Source organism: Podarcis vaucheri (assembly GCF_965113315.1).
Source record: "Podarcis vaucheri genome assembly, chromosome: 12".
Classification (NCBI taxonomy): Eukaryota; Metazoa; Chordata; class Lepidosauria; order Squamata; family Lacertidae; genus Podarcis; species Podarcis vaucheri.
This window is the reverse complement of record NC_138750.1, coordinates 36,021,190-36,040,012: the sequence shown is the minus strand read 5'-3', so window position 1 is coordinate 36,040,012 and position 18,823 is coordinate 36,021,190. Positions and strand designations below refer to the sequence as shown.

The 18,823-nt window shown below is 42.8% G+C and overlaps 1 protein-coding gene across 2 annotated transcripts in view; it reads left to right on the top strand.

Annotated features, from left to right (window-relative positions):
* Positions 1-63: 63 nt before the first annotated feature.
* The window catches only part of DYNC1I1 (dynein cytoplasmic 1 intermediate chain 1), a 228,944-nt gene continuing 210,184 nt past the window's right edge, over positions 64-18,823 (top strand). Inside the window, exons 1-3 of one of the 2 annotated variants that reach the window (XM_082193927.1) lie at positions 64-163; positions 2,417-2,700; positions 6,064-6,192. In XM_082193927.1, coding sequence (XP_082050053.1) covers positions 6,190-6,192 — 3 coding nt within the window. In that variant the 5' untranslated portion in view covers positions 64-163; positions 2,417-2,700; positions 6,064-6,189. Of the gene's footprint in view, positions 164-2,416; positions 2,701-5,116; positions 6,193-18,823 lie in introns of those variants that run through there. The other variant, XM_082193928.1, reaches the window with a different exon arrangement.

Sequence of the window (18,823 nt, the reverse complement as noted above, 5' to 3'; positions counted from 1 at the left end):
CGATAAACAGCTCGGCCCGATTCCTGAGGGAGGAGGCGGGATGTGCCGGTTTTTCCAAGAAGCAGGAGAACGCCCGGCGCGGGGGCGCTTCAAGGGACGGGAAACGAGGCCGGGGTGGGGGCAGGGCCGGATTTAGGTTTGATGAGGCCTTAAGCTACTGAAGGTAATGGGGCCCTTTATATGTCCAGCTATCCTTTGTCAACAACAAGTTGTTGCTGTTTTTTATGTTGAATATATGCTATATGGTAATGTATGGACCTAATAGGTATCTCAAGCCGTTTGCACAAGTTGCCATGCAACCAGTGACATTTTAGGGAGCAGGCTAGCAGGCGAGCCCCATTACTTACATCACAGGAGCCTACACAACACAAAACACACTTGCTGTATGTAGGTTTTATTTTATTTGTTCTTGTATCTTATATTTTGGAAAAGTACATCCAGTTTTTTTTCTTTAATTTTCCCAAGAGAGTGGGGCCCTAAGCTATAGCTTGTTTAGCTTATATGTAAATTGTGGGGGAACGTGTGGTGGCTGCACATTGTGAGAGAAACGTGCTCGCTCCCTGAAAAGAGAAGAGGTGCCCTTCTGAAAAATTATCCTCCCCCACCCTAGCAAAACATCCTAAATATAAACCATCCCGTTTTAGCACACGAATCAAGATGTGCTCCTTCCAATGGTTTCACGGACTTGAGGCTGGAAGGGGGTTTTCTGGCATTGCAATAGTTAGTTGTCATGATAGCATGATTGCAATATCTTCACATTCTTTTGAGGGGAGTTGGTGTTCAAGAAGCACTGGGAAAGTGAGGCTTTTAAAAGAATGGTAAACATGGAATTAGGCAGCGTTCGATCCATGGAGGTAGGTTTTTTTTCTTTTCCAAAGGGTTGCGTCATTCCTTTTTATATACTTTTTTTACTTTTATATACCAGCATTACTCCATTTTGTGCAAGGAGAGGCCACACGTGGTTCCTTCCTTCCCTGTTTTATCCAACAACAGCCCTGTGAGATAGGTTAGGCTAAGAGACAGTGACTGGCCCAAGGTTGCCCAGGGAGCTTAATAAGTGAGTGGGGATTTGAACTCTCATTCCATAAGTGCCATAGGAGCCAACTTCTAGAGGCTGTGGGGGCTTCGGCCCCCACAGCAAAATATTTGAGGGGGCTGGACCCCCATAAAGTTGATGGGCATTTCCATTCAAATGGTGTGTGTGCACTGTGTTGATTATGCGGGGCGGCCACTCTTTTCTTCCCAACCCTATACATATAACACCAATGTCTCACAACAAATGTAACTGAAGAACCTGAAGAAAGAGACAATGCATGTGCTTTTGAAAATGAGGGGAAATTATTATTTTTTTAAAGAAGACAAGGAGTGTGTGGCAGCCCCCAGTATTTAAAGAGCCCCCACCCCTATTACATATAAGAACCAGAACATAAACCTATGGAACTAGAAAAGAGCCCAAAACATCAATGTTTGGTCTAGATCCTAGGTACTGCACCCTCACTAAAGGAGACTATGGATGATTCACTAAATGATTGTAGGATGGTGTGTGTACCTGAGCTTATGGCCTCAAATTCTCTTTATCTTATATGCTGCTTTATCTTATATGCTACTTTATTACAAAAATGACGACTAGACTACTGATCCTAAAATGAATAGTTAGTTGCTCAACCACCCCCTCCAGAACCCACTGCTCTCAACTGCCTCACATTCAAACTCCCTTTCAAATCCTCATCCAATCCTCACTCACCACCAGAATTCCACACTCTCCCTTTCCTCCTCCCTCCTTCACATTCCCATAATAATTCTGATACAATTACCTTAATAACCCTATTACATTCAATATTTTATACATGATGCTCCCTATAATCATACTGTTAGAAGCACTTGAGCTTTCCATTCCTGGTTCCTAGGAAATGGGGGTGAGCAAACTGCAAGTTCTTTATCCCTGTTCTAAAAACCAGATGTCTTCCCCCAAATGATCCTGGGAATTGTAGTTTGTTAGGGGTTCTGGGGATTGTATGTCTGTGAAAGGGAAGCCACAATGGCACGAATCATTTCAGGGGAAGTCATGTGCTTTAAAGGTGCATTGGATGCTCTTTAAAATATAGTATCATAGAATTGTAGAGTTGGAAGGGACCACGAGGGTCATCTAGTCCAACCCCCTGCAATGCAGGAATCTCAACTAGATGATCCATGACCGATGGCCATCCAAGCGCTGCTTAAAAACCTCCAAGGAAGGAGAGTCACTGCTTCAGGCCCTAAGGGCCTCTAGAGCAGGAGAAAGCAAGCTTGCTCCATCCTCCATGTGACAGCCCTTTAGACTTTAGTTATTGAAAGGACTGCATGGTGTGGATCTCATATCAGTGTTATGAGAGTGTAAGCAACACATTTCTCTCTCCCCTATCCCCACACCATGCAGAATTACAATGGTAACCAGAAGGCTGGAGTTTGGAGCCCAGCCAGGGCTGGCTGTGGGCAGGATCCTTGCATTGCTGGGGATTGGACTAGATGACCCTTGGGATCCCTTCCAACTCTGCCATGCTCTGATCATATCAAGCAGCTAAAGGAACAAAAATATGCTTCTGAAACATTTGGGAATCATATGAACACTCTCCTCACCAGTGGCTTCCAGCAAGAGCTTGCATCTCATCTTCCTTAGGAGAGTGGCAGTCCAGAACGAGGAGGGAAAGGCTCAGAGTTCAGGTAGGTAGAAATGCCAATTGCCCTATATTATAGGAACGTTTCCTTCCTGTGTCCCCCACCCTCATGTACCAGACTGGTGCTAGCATGGCTGGGAGCCAGGCGCCTGCTGTTTCCTCCATTTTCTTTGCACGGAGGGAGACTTTCCCCAACATATAGTTTGTTCTGGCCAAATCCCTGGAGAGACATGACGACCCTCAGGTACTGGGGCAGAGGGAAGGAAGGTGTCCTTGTGAAACACATTTGGGTAGTCTGTGGCTTCCAGCAAATGCTTTTCAGAAGGAATGCTCCCTTCAACAGTGTAGCCTGAGCATAGCCATCGCGGCTAGTTGCCTTTGATAGGCCTCTCCTCCATGCAATTGTCTAGCCCTCTTTGAAAGCCATCCCATCCAAGATGCTCTTGTGGTGCATCTGATTCTCTTGTGCTTCTTTGCCCCTGCAAGGAGATGACTATTGTGAGATCCTTTGATTAACATCTATCTGGGCTGGAAAATATTAAAGAATCAGAGGACTGGTGAGCTTCCCTTGAAGCACAACTGATCAAAGGCAGGCAGATCTGTTAGCACCTTGATAAAGATACTCAGACGACAAAGGATGCTATCATACCCTGCAAGCATCTCAGAAAAAGCTCCCAAGCTGATGGAGAAGAGAGCAGTTAAGTGGTCAGTGGGGCTCCAGGTTGCCATTTCTGGATCTCACCACAGCCCTTCCAAGTTGCCCAAGAAATCAATGTCACGACAGTTTTTTCCTTGCACCTCCTCCCCATGATCCCACGTGGGGCCTTCTCAGACGTATGCTGTGTCCGAACCAGCAGTTCCCACCAAACCAAGTAATCGAGGACCCAGTCAGAAAAGGAGTGTGCACAGTCATACCAGAAATAAGTAAAATAACTAAACAGGCACTAGAAGTCACCCTAGAACTGGCCCTACTGAACATCTTCCAATATAACTGCCCACTCACAATAGAAAGAGCTCATAACCCACCGACAGCATACAATTCAATATGGCTAACTTAACCCGACAACCCCTCTCACTCACCCACGCACAAACAAATCCCACTGTGGCCAGCCAAAGATGATCACCCACACCCTAGGCCACCCCAAGCTCTTTCACTATCAAGGAAACATAACAAGCGAATAGAAAGAGCACTTCCCCAAGTGACGCTGACAGAAAAACCCCAAGCATACATTAAATAAAAGAACTTAAGCTTTTCTACCCCAGTCCCTCTCTCCTGTCCCGTACCCTGTCCAGGGCCGGATTTAGATGAAGAAAGACCATAGGCTACTCCACTTGTGAGGCCCCTCCCAATCCCCCACCCTCACAACTAGAAGAAAATGGAAGAGTGTTATAAACAAAATTGAGTGAAGCCAAGGATGATGGTGGGTATTTAAAATTCTACAATTCACGATTTCTCCTCTAAAGGACATCAGAAAACTTCATTAAAATTTGTTTGTCTAAGTTTGTCACTTTCAATGTAAAGAATGCTCAGTATGGACAACCTCTCTTGAGACATTGTGGCCCTTAATTCATTTTTAATTCTTTTGAGTCTTGAAAAACTCCTCTCTCCCGAGCAGTTAGTGACCATAAAGCTAAGAAATAGCAGCAATATTGCTTCCACATTAGGAGAGGCCATCTGAATTTTTTTCTTGTATATAATTTGATAAAGGTCTGTATGAGACAGAGTGTGGTCTGCTGTAAGCCCATGGCTTTGTCTCATGTACAGGTGAAAGTGCAGAAGTTCATCAATAAGTTTCAGGTCAATATCTTCTGGGTATGCTTCCATCAACAGTTCAACTCCTTGCTGAATTTCTTGCTTAGATGCTATCAGAAAAGCAAGAATGGAAAAACAACTGTGCATCACTGTACATAGTATTTCTTTTTAAATTGGCTTCAAGTGCATCTAATATAGGAATAAAGAATTTTATCCTAAACTTATCTCTTGAAGAAAGTGCATCTAAGGCATCAGGTGCACTTCTGCCATTTCTTTGCCGTTCCTTCACTCTTTGTCTCCTTGTTTTGTAGTTAACATTTGGCAAGGTGGCTTTTGCTTGTTTCTCAAGCTCATCAAAATCTCTTTTAAAAATCCAGAATTGAACTGTACAAACTTGCACAAGAACAAGGTCTGATTTCTGAAGGGCTTTGCTGACCTTGTGAAAATGACCTAGCACACGGCTTTATATCTCTTAAGATTCTGCAGATTTTAGCTGTGAACTATGGCCCCACAAAATTTTTTCAAGTTGGGCCCTACAATTTCAAATTGGGCCCCACTGGCTGGCCCTGAGTCTCATGGTTGCTGGGCCCAAGTTGCCCTACTCTTTCATGAAGTCTTGGGTTTGCAATCTTGGGAGAGTGGAGACTGCCCGCTGGGGGGCTGGGGAGGCCCCCTCGATTTAGAGGCTTCAGTCTACTTAGCCTATACATAAATCCAGCACTGGGGGCAGGGCTTACCAGGGCCCCCACAATATTTTATTCAAGTTGGCACCCCTGGTAGGTCCATCCGAGTCCTACAGTCTAATCTCTACACCATGTTGGCTCTCCAACTCTTTACCAGATAGTGAGCAAGCTGAAGAGTTCCCCAGGAGTTTTATTCAGGTGGATATAAAAGCAAACAAACAGAGGAGGGGCATGGATTAAAAAAATACACCCTGAATATACACTCTGTTGTTTCTCTTCCGCTGTTTTTTCTGTAACACATGAATCCACTTGGAATATGCACGTTATTTGAAAAAACAACAACCATCTAGTCCTCAGGGATGCAGTGGCACCCTTGAAATCTTCATCTGACTTCTACAAAGCATCTGAACACACACACAAACTCGCATCCTGATCATGAGATTGCAAGGGTGATTTTCTCTCTTGAAAAGCACATGTCAAACAATCACTCTTTTCCACTTCCTCTTTCGGCTCTATGTGCTTTTCAGTATTAATTCTGCTGTTCCCTTGCACAAGCAAAGTGTGTGTGCGCATGTGCTTTATCACTTCTTGTATCTTTGTGGGATAGTATGAGGGAGAGGGGTAAGAAGTGACCGTTTGGCTAGCACACACAGCACTTCCTCAAAAATCCAAGTGTGCCAATGAGCATAAAACTGGTCAGCAACCCCTGCTTTATATCATGGAGTGAAGAGGTTCTGCAGACCTGCGCCACAATCCTGTAAGCCAGGGGTTGCCAACCCAGCACCTGCGGGTGCAAAGGCTTAATGGATTGTATTCCAGGATAGGCTATGTATCCTGAATGGCATGCTGGAGAAGCTTTAGCTGGGAACTTTGGGTGGCAGCCAGTAGTTTGGTTTCTCTCTAGACATGTCCTTTAGTAGGTCAGTCATGGTTACCTACTTTGACTTCTTAATCTGTTTCTTCACTCTCCCAGGTGAACATTGCAGTTTTAAGAATGTATGGTGTAAATCCTATAGGAGTTTGTCCTTGTCTGAAGGTCTGGAGTAAATGTGGCTACATTTGATGTTTAGTTGACAATAGATCATGTGATACGGTCTTCATGGTAAGTATAGTAGTTTGTTGGTATCTGGCATAATAAGACAGTGTTTATATGCCAATTGAATAGTTGCACAGTGGTGTTCAGAAAGTGAGCCTGCTGTGTAGACCTGTGAAGAATCAGTTTGATGATGAGGTGGAAGTTGCTCCAATTCTAGCTGTATTTCTCAAGGTCCCACCCCTCATACTGGTTTCCCTCTCCTTTCTTTATGTATCCAGCTAGTCTAAATGCTAATGCTTCTTCTCTGCAAGGCCATTGGGGTTGGGGTTTTTTGTTTTGCTCTGCTTCCTTGCAGAGGGCAACCCTCCCCTGCATGAGGTTCAAAATACTCCCATCCTGATGCCCAAAAGTCAGCAGAAAAACTGGAGTTTTTCCAGGCCCAAGTACCACCTGAGATATTTGTACATATAATATACTGTATATCAAGCACTGAATTCCCTCTGAATAAAGGCAAAGAAAAATCATAGAACACACCAGTAAGCCAATTACTAAAGGAGCTGATCCTTTCAGCAAGGAATAATAATAATAATAATAATAATAATAATAATAATAATAATAATAATTTATTATTTATACCCTGCCCGTCTGGCTGGGTTTCCCTGGCTACTCTGGGCGGCTTCCAACCGAATATTAAAAACAATAAAGCATCAAACATTAAAAATTTCCCTAAACAGGGCCGCCTTCAGTTGTCTTTTAAAAGTAAAATTGCCTTGACATCTGCTGGGAGGGCGTTACACAGGGCAGGCACCACTACCAAGAAGGCCCTCTGTCTGAGCTCATAATCAAATTAATTTGTGAATAAAGGCCAAGTGTAATGCAAGCTTTGGTATTACAGCTGCAGTCCTAAGAACACTTGCTTGCTGATTTACATATATGCTCACCAAATATTACACAGGCTGCCCAAGATGGCAGCTTAATATTGTAAATGGGTCATTTAGATATACAAAACAGGTTGGTGGCAACAGGTTCTTTTAACTTTCCAGATTCCTCTTTGAAATAGTAAATGGAATTAAATTGGGGGAAAATATGGACTGGCATTTTCATGCCGATGGTGTTGTGTGTACTTCCTGCACAATTAGCACACATCCCACAATAATCACCCATCTGTAAGCACCCACAGATAAAAATAAGGGCATACAGGTTAACTGTACTTTCCCATAGTAAGAATCATCAAGCAAGTCAGTTCCCTACCCCTGTTACATAAGGCTGCAGCCTCTTCTTGTGAGCTGTTTGCTGCATTCATTTACAATGCACAAGAAACAATCTTTTATAGAGAGCTTGGAAAAGAAGATGAACACTGCAGAATGACAACCTGAGACATTCACACTCGCAGAATTTTTAACAAGGCATTCACAAAAGGGGAAAGAAGTGTCAGTGATTGGTTAAAGTCAAGAAATGAGAAGTGTTATTGGTAAATAAAAGGTACTGTAAAGGTAAATGACCCCTGGACAGTTAAGTCCAGGCAAAGGCGATTATAGGGACGCGGGTGGCTCAGTGGTCCTGGTAAATAGGGGCAGCTGGAAGAACATAAGGGCTTAAGTACCATTAAGCTGTGTTCTTAGAAAATAGGTGTAAGTTCAAAAGGCAAGTGGTTGAACTTAATAAAACTGCATACTTATTAAACCCATGGGCAAGGGTTGCCATACAGTGGTGCCTCGCAAGACGAAAAGAATTCGTTCCGCGAGTCTTTTCGTCTTGCAATGTTTTTCGTCTTGCGAAGCACGGTCTGTCGCAACTGTGCCTCTTCAAGCGGCTTTAAAAAAAAAGCGCAAGACGTTTTCGTCTTGCGAAGCAAGCCCATAGGGAAATTTGTCTAACGGAGCAACGCAAAAACGGAAAACCCTTTCGTCTAGCGAGTTTTTCGTTTTGCGAGGCATTCGTCTTGCGGGGCACCACTGTAATGGCATTTTTTCTCAGAGTTCTCTGCTGGCTTTATCACTAACCAGCCTTATCTTGCTAGACCTATTTGTTTCGCTGTGCTTGTTTTTCCACTGACTCCTAGCATTTTCTAAATTTACTCTCCCCCTTTTGAACCCTCAGACAGCTGTTGAAGCTCTGTCTCCCTAGCAGCAGTGTTGACAAAAACAAAAGTCACTAAGGCTAAAATCCTATACCCACCTGGCACTAAATCCCATTGAGCTTAATAGGTAAACATGCTGTAGCAGTGCAATCCTATACCTATCTGCTCAGAATCAAGTCCCATTGAATTTACATGAGCAAAGGATTGCAGCCTTAATCAAGAGATTTAACAAACCATTAAAATTTAAAAATAAGTTAACATTAGCTGCTTTTTTTGACATGATTATATTGGCAGAGAAAGCTGTTTGGATTAGCTTGGTTAAAGTTTATTCAATCTGCCTGCAGGGTACGGGCTGCTGTTCTGCAAATGGGTATAAACATCGGGGTGGCAACAGGGTTGAAGTTGTTTTTCAGAAATGTCCTTCCTTGTAATGGTCAACCAAAACTTGGAAAGAAAGAAAGAATCTGTAGATTTGCTAATCCTGTTTTGCTGACTTTGATCATAGCCATTCTGCCCTCAGAACATTCCAACCGGAGTTACATATTTAATTTTTCCAAGCCATGAAGCTGTTCAGTAACTCTCACCTCCCTGCAAAATTTTCTATACAGACTTTAAAATACAGTTAAATGAAAAAAAAACTAGAGCTGTAGGCTATTAATGCAGCTTTCCCCTATTGTTGACCTATAATGCACAATTAAACAGCTTTGTCAGCTTGCTGGATGCGGAAGACATTTTATCTCAATGTGAAGTTTAGTAGGGGAAAGTTCACGGAGCTGTGAACAAAGACTTTCCATTTGGTGTGTGGCAGCACTGAGATACTTTGCATTGCCTCCACAGCTCAAGTTTAGTGGGGGAAAGGTCATTTCTAGCGGCAGAGGCACTGAACAACATCCTCCCTGCTTCTCATATTTCGTAGAAGTCAGAGTACAGTATTTGGATCACTTCCCCACTGCACTAAGCCTAGATGGTAAAAAATGTGTCTGCATCCAGAATAAACTTGCAGTAACAAACATTCATCTTCTGTAAACAGGAGGCAGCCCTCTGCATTTTTCTCTGGTTGTGGAACAGTTTACTTGACCCATTTGGAACACCCACAAACCTCTTTTTTAATACCCAGTGTACCTGCATTTAAAATTTAAATATTTTTACCAGAGGTCCAAATGGAGGCAAAAAGTTATAAAAATCATTTCCCAGGCACAGCCTATATGGGTCCCTTGCCTGTCCATATGGTAAATGTTGGGTATAATGAGTAGTGTATGGGCTGAAGACTGATGCAAGCATGACCACCTTGTGAATTGTTCAGTCTGGTGAGAAGGCCTCACCTCCTCTAAGTTAGCCAGGTTGATGTGGCTTTGGAGTTTAGCAAGACTGGCACTAGTAGTGTGGCTGAACTTTATTTTTATTTCTATTTTTGGCCTTGTTGTGTATTGTCTGGATTATCTCACTGAAGTACTGACAAGGGGATATTTATTGTATTATTTTTTTCTTATTTGACAGTATTGATAGGTTATGTTAATAAGCTTTTCATGCTTTTTCAAACATTGTTTATTTGGGTAATAAGTTGGAGGTTTTTTTTCTTAAGTTGCTCATAAATTTTACAAAACAAATAAATAAATTACCTTTCTAGAAGCTTCTTAGATTGTTGTTTGCTCTAGTAAAATGTTTGGCCCGATGCAAGACATGATATTTTCTATCTTTCTCCCTCTCTATCATATTTTGATGGCGAGAGCATCACCTAGCAAATGCTTCTAGCATGCTTGACTATACTTAAATAAGTATAATGCACCAAGAAAACTGGAACAGTCAGATAATGTCAGTCCTTCGCAGTCAGTTGACATTTCAAATGATGCACCTAAAGACCTTAAAGTAGAGGAGATTCTCAGAGAACACAACAAGATTATATAGGACAAGCACCAATTCACTCTTGCTGAGTAACAATTCATTTTGATTTCATAACCTGTGAAGTGGTATGTTAAAAATAATGAACTTTAAGGAAACTCATGAAGAGTGTGATTATCAAAGCTTACTGCATCTGACCTTTGTTTGCTGACTTTTATTGTAAAACAGTCAAGACAGATAATTTATATCATCCCTTTCCTGTACTTTTTAATGACCTTAGATTTAAATTTTTTAAAAATTGGATGCATCAAACAAAAAGTTAGTCTGCCAAACAAAATGAAGGCATCCTTATGTATTAGAACTTCTCAAGGTTGTTATTTATAAACAGTGTCTTAAAAGCTAAGCACATTTCCTAGCAGGGAAACATGACTCCTTGCCCTTATCCAGACATGCGTCATACCTGTTTTTGTGCATCCATTATGGCTCACTCTTTTTAAATAAAACTTCCTCTTTAAGGCTGCTTTTCAGAAATATTGAGTGCAATGTTTACCAACTGGTGCTGAGCAATGCATTTTCATTTGGCTGGCTCTGGATGTGTGGAAATCCTATTGAGAAGACTGGTGGCATATGTCTATCAGCAAGGACCAGTAGACTGCCCCTGCTGATGCAAACATAAAGAACAAGGATAGATTTTTTCCCCCAGGTCACAACCTGAAAAATGAATTATATAATGAATTTCTATAATTTAAATATAGCAGGGAAGACTGTAACCAGATGACCTGGACGCTTGCTTACTGTGCTATCCATCTGGTAACAATTGATGGGCAACTTCAAGGCCCCTCCTTCTCTTTCTTCTTAGGGTTCTTTATGTTTAAATCAAACTTGGTTTGGACTTTCCTTCAAATAAATGAATCCTTTAAACAGAGGATACATGCCCATCCTAAGTCAGGTGTGTGGGAGAGATCCAAATCAGGAGTCAGGGGCCCAATCTGGGTTGAATCCCCTGTACCTACTATTTACAGTACAGTAGTACTTTGGTTTTCGAACGTCTCGGAAGTCGAACGTTTCAGTTTTTGAACGCTGAAAACCCAGAAGTAACTGCTTCAGTTTTTGAACGCTTTTCAGAAGTTGAACGTGCCACGTGGCTTTCATATTGAGTTTTCCGTATAATGCCTGTAGGAGTTGATAGCAGTCATTCATTTATATGGAAGAAAGTAAAAGGGAACACCAAAAGGCAACATTAGCCTGGTAACTTGTCCTTTCATGACCCTAATGTTTGGGGATGTGAACAGATCTTCTCCCCGTGTGTCTTACTGATTGAAACCCATTTTTTCTCTCCCATAGAATTAAATGGGAAACTCTGAGAACCAAACCAATCTCTAGCTGCATTGCCTTCCCATAGGTTCCATTCCTTGGTGTGGTAGAATGCTGGGAGAGTGGGATGGAAAATTATAAACTCATGTAATATACTTGCAACCTGTCTACCTGGTGGGTATGGTATTTCTAGGAGGAGGATTCATGTGCTCAATGGGATCCTGACCATGTCAACTCTGCACAAAACACGTTGCACTCCTTGCTGGATCCATGTCATTGTAGAGCAGGCCACTCAGTGTCGTGGATGGAGATAAGTTTGTGGAGCCTAGCTTTTGCCCTTACCACAACAGTGTCCCCTTTACTTTTTCCTGTATGAGTGAATAGCAAATTTTGATCAGAGAATGGAAATGAGAGCACTTGAGGACATCACTGATGTGGGGGCTATGCCATGGAGGCTGTGTACATAGTAACTTCTACTCTGGCTCTAGTGTGTTATCATCACTGATTTTTTGAATCCTTGTATGCACAACATCAGCCATGATGTGGAACTATCCTGTAGTTTATTGAGAAATACTTCTGTTTGATGTTTCAAACCAAAAGAAAATCTGAAGCCACAGTCACTTCACAGTTGCATGTGCAATGGCTGTCTCAAACATAGACCCTCAGCTCATGTACAGATAACAGTGCATGCATAGGTGGATGAGAGTTTGTGTGGGGTTGCAGGGGCAGGAAAACTGAATGGGGAATGCACATTGGATGATGAAGGCACCCCCACTTCCTCTCTAGTGTGTACAACAATGTCCAAGTGTGACTTGAAATGCAACTAGTGTGGGTGAGAACAACCTCGCTGCATTTTCAGCTCCCAATGTGTACATAGCCAGAGTATCCCACTTGTCCCCATCTGCATAGAGCCACATGGGTTCTGTTTTTTGTTTACACTGAAGTGTGATTGAATGCTGAGAAACTGAAAATACAATGTAGGTAGATTTAAAAATATCTAGCTATTCGGTGTTTAGACCTTGTCATGGCTCCAATTAATTCCTGGTCCCAGCTCGACTAATTATGGAGCAAATTAACTTTCCACTTTAAAACCTTTCACATTTATTCAGTTCTCATTTTAATCCCTTACTGTTCTAAGTGAGACTGTCCAGAATTTTCCATCTCTGATTATATGTCTTCTGTTAATCTCCACTTTACATTTATTAATGGAAGTTTAGACCCATTTGTTTTAGTACATTCTGAACCCATTAGATGTTCAAGTGTCCTTTCAACTAATCTGGGAAGAACCTTATGCTGGACCTAGTAGACGTCAGTGAGTTGATTATTATGGTGCTTACAGGCTAATATTAGACCACTTGCACTCAGCTGCTTGATTGGAGGTTTTAAAAAATAGTGAGGCATGCCATTTGACAGACCTTGTCTGCACGTAGTACTTTTCCTGCATGAGGGAGCCATGTGGCAATAGGGTAAATCAAAAGGCCATGTTAAGAAAAGAAGACTTTAGTATTAGGTAGGTTACCTTTTTAAAGGACACATATTTTAATCAAACAGATAGTTATAAATTCCAACATGAAAGTAGGGCATGTGTCCCACCATGTGGAGTCTTACAATCCAACATTTAGCAAACTACTTGTATGTGATGAGAAAGCAGTTCATTTGAGAGGTAAAGTGTAAGCATTTCCCCTTCCAATTGATGCAAAATATTATAAAAATGACAAATCCGCATTGCAGTAATGGTAAGGCTATCTTACCAGGAAAAGGAAAAGGTATCTGATGAAACTGGTAGATGGGGTCAAGTCTGCTTGTTTGTGGAAATGGAAGCCAGGAATAATTTAGCAAAAGTAACAACCAGATTTTTTTTAAAAAATATATGAAACCACAAGGTTCTTTCTGTTAATATCTCCAGGAGACAAACAACCTGAAATTATTGAAGCTTTTAGATTTTCCATCGTAAAGGAAGTATCACTGATGTACATGGGCTTGTGTCTGTCAATACAGTGTTACTCAGACTGGCCAAAGGTTGCAAATTTTCCAGGATAGGCAGAAATTGCTGCCATAGTGTACTTTGCTTTTTAAAGTGTTAGCGACTTTCAAAGGACAGTTTAGTGCTGCTATATCTGCTGACGCCACCAGTCTGGACGTGAAATGGTATTGGTTATGAAAATTATTGCTGCTGTGTAGGCGACAGTAGCAACTTTGCAAATACCAATGATTCCTGTATTTGAAAAGATTACACATTTGTAATCCACAGCAGTTTGAGCACCCATTAAATATGAGTCAGGAGACTCATTCGCTTTATCACTGGCTTAAAGAGAGAGGAAGTGACACCGCAGCATGTAAGCCTTGAAATAACATTTTAACTCAGCTATTTCCAATTCCCTCTTTTATCTTTCCCCCTTTTTGTTCATAGTGTGTGTTGAATATTAAAAATAACTCATTTATTTGCAGAAATTAATTTTGCAGCCAAATTATATCCGTTAAACATTAGTGACAGCAAAGGTTAATGCAGCAGCAATCAGAATGTGCAAATGGAAAATATAAGCTGCTTCCTGTGGCAGTAATGAGGATACACAAGAAAGCTGAGTGCACACCTCACTTTTGTTAACCCCTCTTGTGTGTTCTGCATGGATTGTTCCTCATCTGCAGGATGCTGCATGCACAACTCCAGGGTTGCCAGACTTCCAGGTTTAGCTTGAAGTCTCCAGGTTTGGCCCCCTCCAGGTGGCAAGTGGAAGGCTTGAAGCTCTAGGTGGTCAAGAGTGCCTTTAATAAAAGATATATTATTAAGAAGACTGTGAGTGCAGCTTACAAGCTTCAGCCTGGTAGGAGCTGGCTACAAATTATAGCATAGACATGTCCTCTATTTGATATTTTAAGTAGTGGTCATCAGATCTGCTTGGGGTTCATTGCATGATTGGAGTGATAAATATTGAACTTATGTCCCTATAGTAATGATGAATGAATGAATCAATCAATCAATCAATTTATTTCGGTCACTGACCAGAATGCAAACATACACAACAACAGAGAGCATATAAATATGAATAGATTAAAAGTAAGCTCTGCGAGCCGATACACAATAAATAATTCAGATATAAAACAGCTAAAATACCGGTATATAAATTAAAACCTTGACCGCTAATTTAAAACATATTAAGACATTGGCCATTAGAGTCATTCAGAGGTTATCTCCTTAATTTTATGGCAGCAGCAGCAGCAGCAGCACAGAATTTAGCCACTTTTAAGGTAATATCTGGTTCCCTGTCTTCAGTTAAGTATTTTAAGTAGTAATAATCAGTTCTGCTTGAGATAATATTCTGGCATTGTTCCAGAAGCTTGCTGTTGTATCATGATGGTGGCACAACACCTCTGTCACTGTCACCTTGCATCTCTGTCTATTGTAATAAGCAGTTAATATGGGATTATTTTATTTTATTTTTTGCTGAAAGGAAGCATAGAAGTGTAGGTTTGCTCACTGGCTTTACACACAGTGCAGCTGTAGCTACATTTCATCAAGCTGATATCTATTCAGTTGCGACTATGTACATATACAGGATCAGGTGCCTGTCTGGTAGCACACAAAGCATTAGTAAATAAGTATCACGATGAGTTTCATTCTGTGTTCTATTTTTAACCTTTCACGGCCATAGCAAAGGGAAACAGGTGTGAAAACAACTACCGCTTAGGCAGCTCATCTTCATTCAAGCAGGATAAGTGTAAACAGATAAGCCTTCCATTAGGGGAAAACCTAATAAAGCCAAATGGCATGAAATCACAAGTATGAGCTCAAGCAGACCAAAATCTAACTCCTTGGGGAGCCTTGTCAGCAATATCCCATTTCATCTCAAATAGGTGTTATTAAGAATGTGCTTTGGGGAGCCACAGAAAAGCAGTATGTAGTGTTAAGTTATGGCAATGCTTCCTGAAGAAAGGGAGAACAGTGTAACAGATTGAAACAAGCAAATGTTCCAGACCTGGAGGCGAAGGATAATGTCAGAATTTTATGCTCACAATTTGCAAAGATGCTGAGTGGAATGTACTGTTTCTGATCTATGAAGTTTCTTGTCAGGGAGGGTTCTTCCTAGGCCCGTGTGTGTGGCCCCAGTGCTGTGTTCCTGCCTCACTGCCCTATTCTGCCTAGGTCAGGGATAACAAATGTGGTGCCTCCAGATGTTGTTGGGAGTCCAACTTCCATCAGCCACAGGCAGCATGGCCAGTGGTTAGGGATGATGGGAATTGTAGTCCAACATCTGGAGAGCACCCCGTTGACTGCCCATGACCTACACACTGGTTCCAGTGCAGTGAATTAACATTTTTGTTACCCTACCCATCTATCCACAAACTTCCAAGTTTGCTGAAATATTTACTGAGAACAATACATCTTCAGAACTTATACCTCTCCCTATTAGGCAATGACTTTGTCACAATTTGAGATTTTTCTTAAATCATTTTCCTAAAGAAATTTCATAGAGGAATTAGGACTAGCTAGCCTGACACACTTGTCCACAATGTGCTGCTGCTGCTACTAGGCCAACAATTGTCAGGTGATACAAGGAGCCAATAGGATTCCATCTGGACTAGGAGAACCTTTAAAATATTACAGGATCTGTGACAGAGTACTGCCATAGTTAACTTAATGGATAATTTGTGTCAAAGAAGTACAGGCAACTCCCAATTTATCCTGTCCCATTCTGCCCCTTTTTGTGATGTTCCTGTGACTTCTTGGGTCACTTCTGGGTTTAGCGTGATGTGTGTGTGTGTGTGTGTGGTTGCACTCATATCAGACTCGCCTAAAATAGTCGCTTCCTGTAGTCTTAAAAAACCCAGCAAACCTCAGTGTCTAAGCATTAAATATATCCCTGCAGGTATCAGACTGGGACAAGAGTTTCCCCAGGGTAGCCCTACCATTAGGCAGAGTGAGGTGGTGGCCTTTAGTGGTAGCTGTAAGTTGTAGATAGCGGTGGCCGTCTCCCTGATGACTGGGCTTTCCCATTCTCCTGAGCCAGTGGCAATATTCATTGTGATACATGGTTGTTATTGGCCTGGACTGGTCTGACTTGCCTAATAATATATGTTAAATATGTGTACCTACTTAGATGCGGCAGCTTTGGTTCAGAATACAAGCTTTCCTCCAAAGAGTGATACCACTTTAACAAAAATGTAATCCAAATAATTTCCAGTGTGACAAACAAGCAGATACTGGATTCATGTGGCCCTTTGTGTGTTTTTGGGGTGGGGGTGGGGGTGGGAATCCCCGGCTGATTTTTGCAGACTCTCTGTTTTTCCTATCAGCTGTTTCCTTTCAAACATGTTTAAAATAGCTGACTTGGGCAGTGTTTGGTTTGGGAAGAAAGGTTTCTGTGACACTAGAGCCTCTAGTGGAAATGTTTGCACAGTGCACCTTATTTTGTCTCGGCTTCTTGTGATACACTACCGTATTTTTCGTCTCATAGGACGCTCCGTCCCATAGGACACACCTAGTTTTTTTTGGGGGGAATAAAGGAATTCCCCCCTTTATTTCCCCCCCAAAACCAGGTCGGGGAACAGCGGGATGGCGGCGCTGCGCCTCCCCGCTGTCCCCTGAGCTTGTGGGGCTGGCTGATATCTGCCCAAAGTGTGGGGTGATCTGCTTCAGTGTGCCTCGTGCTCCGTGCAGCAGGCTGCTATCCGCAGCCTAGGGAGCCCTGCGGGAACTCCTGCAGGGCTCCCCAGGCTTGCTGATAGCTTCCTGAAGCCTGGAGAGCGAGAGGGGTCGGTGCGTACCGACCCCTCTTGCTCTCCAAGCTTAAGCGAAAGCCTGTATTCGCCCCATAGGACGCACACAGATTTCCCCTTCATTTTTGGAGGGGAAAAAGTGCGTCCTATAGGGCGAAAAATACGGTATATTTTAGAGTGAAGAAAATGAAAGAAAAGGAGGCCCATATGACTAGTAGAGATTATGAGCAGGGTTGTCCACCCAAGATCCACATCAGCACCATACATTTAAAGCACTGTTATACCCCATTAAAAATCATGGCTTCCCCCAAAGAATCCTGGGAACAGAAGTTTTTTAATACCGCTGAGAGTTGTTAGGGAACCCCTATTATCCTCAGACAGCTACAATTCCCAGAATTCCCTAGGAAGGGAGATTGATGGTTAAACCACTCTGGGAATTGCAGTTATGTTGAGTGAATATGGAGTCTTCTTACAACTCTCACCCCCCTTAACAAACCACAGTCCCCAGGATTCTTTGCAGGAAGCCATGACTGTTTATAGTTGTATGCCACTGGTTTAAATGCATAGTGCAGATGGGACTCAAGTCCAGCATAAACAAAAGAAAAAGAACCCTGAGAAGGGAGGGCAAGAGAAGTCTTGAAGTTGCCCATCAACAGCACTTGGACAGCGCACTGTCCAATTCACAATTCTCCCCACTATGGGGAGATATATTGTATTACTTTTAAATCATAGTCATCCTATATCAATGTGCATCTCACATGGCAGAGTGCGGTTGAGTTCATGTCCAGCTTACTGGTTTCCCACAGGCTGGAAGGGCAAACAGAGGACTGCACACTACAGCATTTAGTGTGAGAACAGAACCCTAGACTAGGTGGGCCATTGGCCTGATCCACGCACCACCACCACCTGAGGTGGCTCAGGGAAGCCCTGGAAGGTGGCAGCGGGGGAAAAAAAGGAGTCCAGAGCGGAGCAGGCAGTGGCAGCAGCGGTCCTGTTCTTTCCAGGCAGCACGCAGGTGACAAGCACAGGAATCAGTGAGTGGTGCACTCTTCACGGGTCCAGGTCTGTCACCTCTCTGCAGCCCATCACCTGAGGTAATGAGCCTAATGGGTGGACCAGCCCTGATGCTGAACCACTGCCAGTGCTGAAATCAGATTTGGCTGACTGGTCAGTTTTTTGTACATGGAATGAGAGGAGGCACCATCTTGTCATTCACCTGAGGTAGCGAAATGTCTTGGGATGGCCCTGAAATGAGCCTTGTTTCGACTTCTGGGGTTGGCGCGATCTGAAAATGGCGGATTCCCTCCGAGCTCCGGAGGGAATCGGCTCAGCGGAGGATGGGTCTTTGCCGTGCCGGCGACACGGGGACCCTTAAAAACCGCAGGCGCGGAAGCCTGCGGACTGAAGACTCGGTGGGCGCCTAAAGCGCCCCCCCCTGATTCACGAAGAGCCTTTTTAAAGGCTACGGAGAGGATACAGGGGGCGGCGTGGCGCTGAGAGTCAATCGCTACCTCCGCTGAGTGAAGCCGCGAGCCATGACTGGAGAGCACTGACTTCCTTCCTTGAAATTCGGACTGAAAAGAATAACCCGTGAGTAAACTGGAATTGGATTCTAAGAATTTTTCCTTTTGAATTTGAGACGATCGGGGGGTGTGCTAAAAGGAAGTCCGCACCCCCCCTTTGCAGACGATCCAGAGCAACGATATAAGAACTAAGCTGGAGAGCCTACCCTGTAAAGGGTGAGTTTAA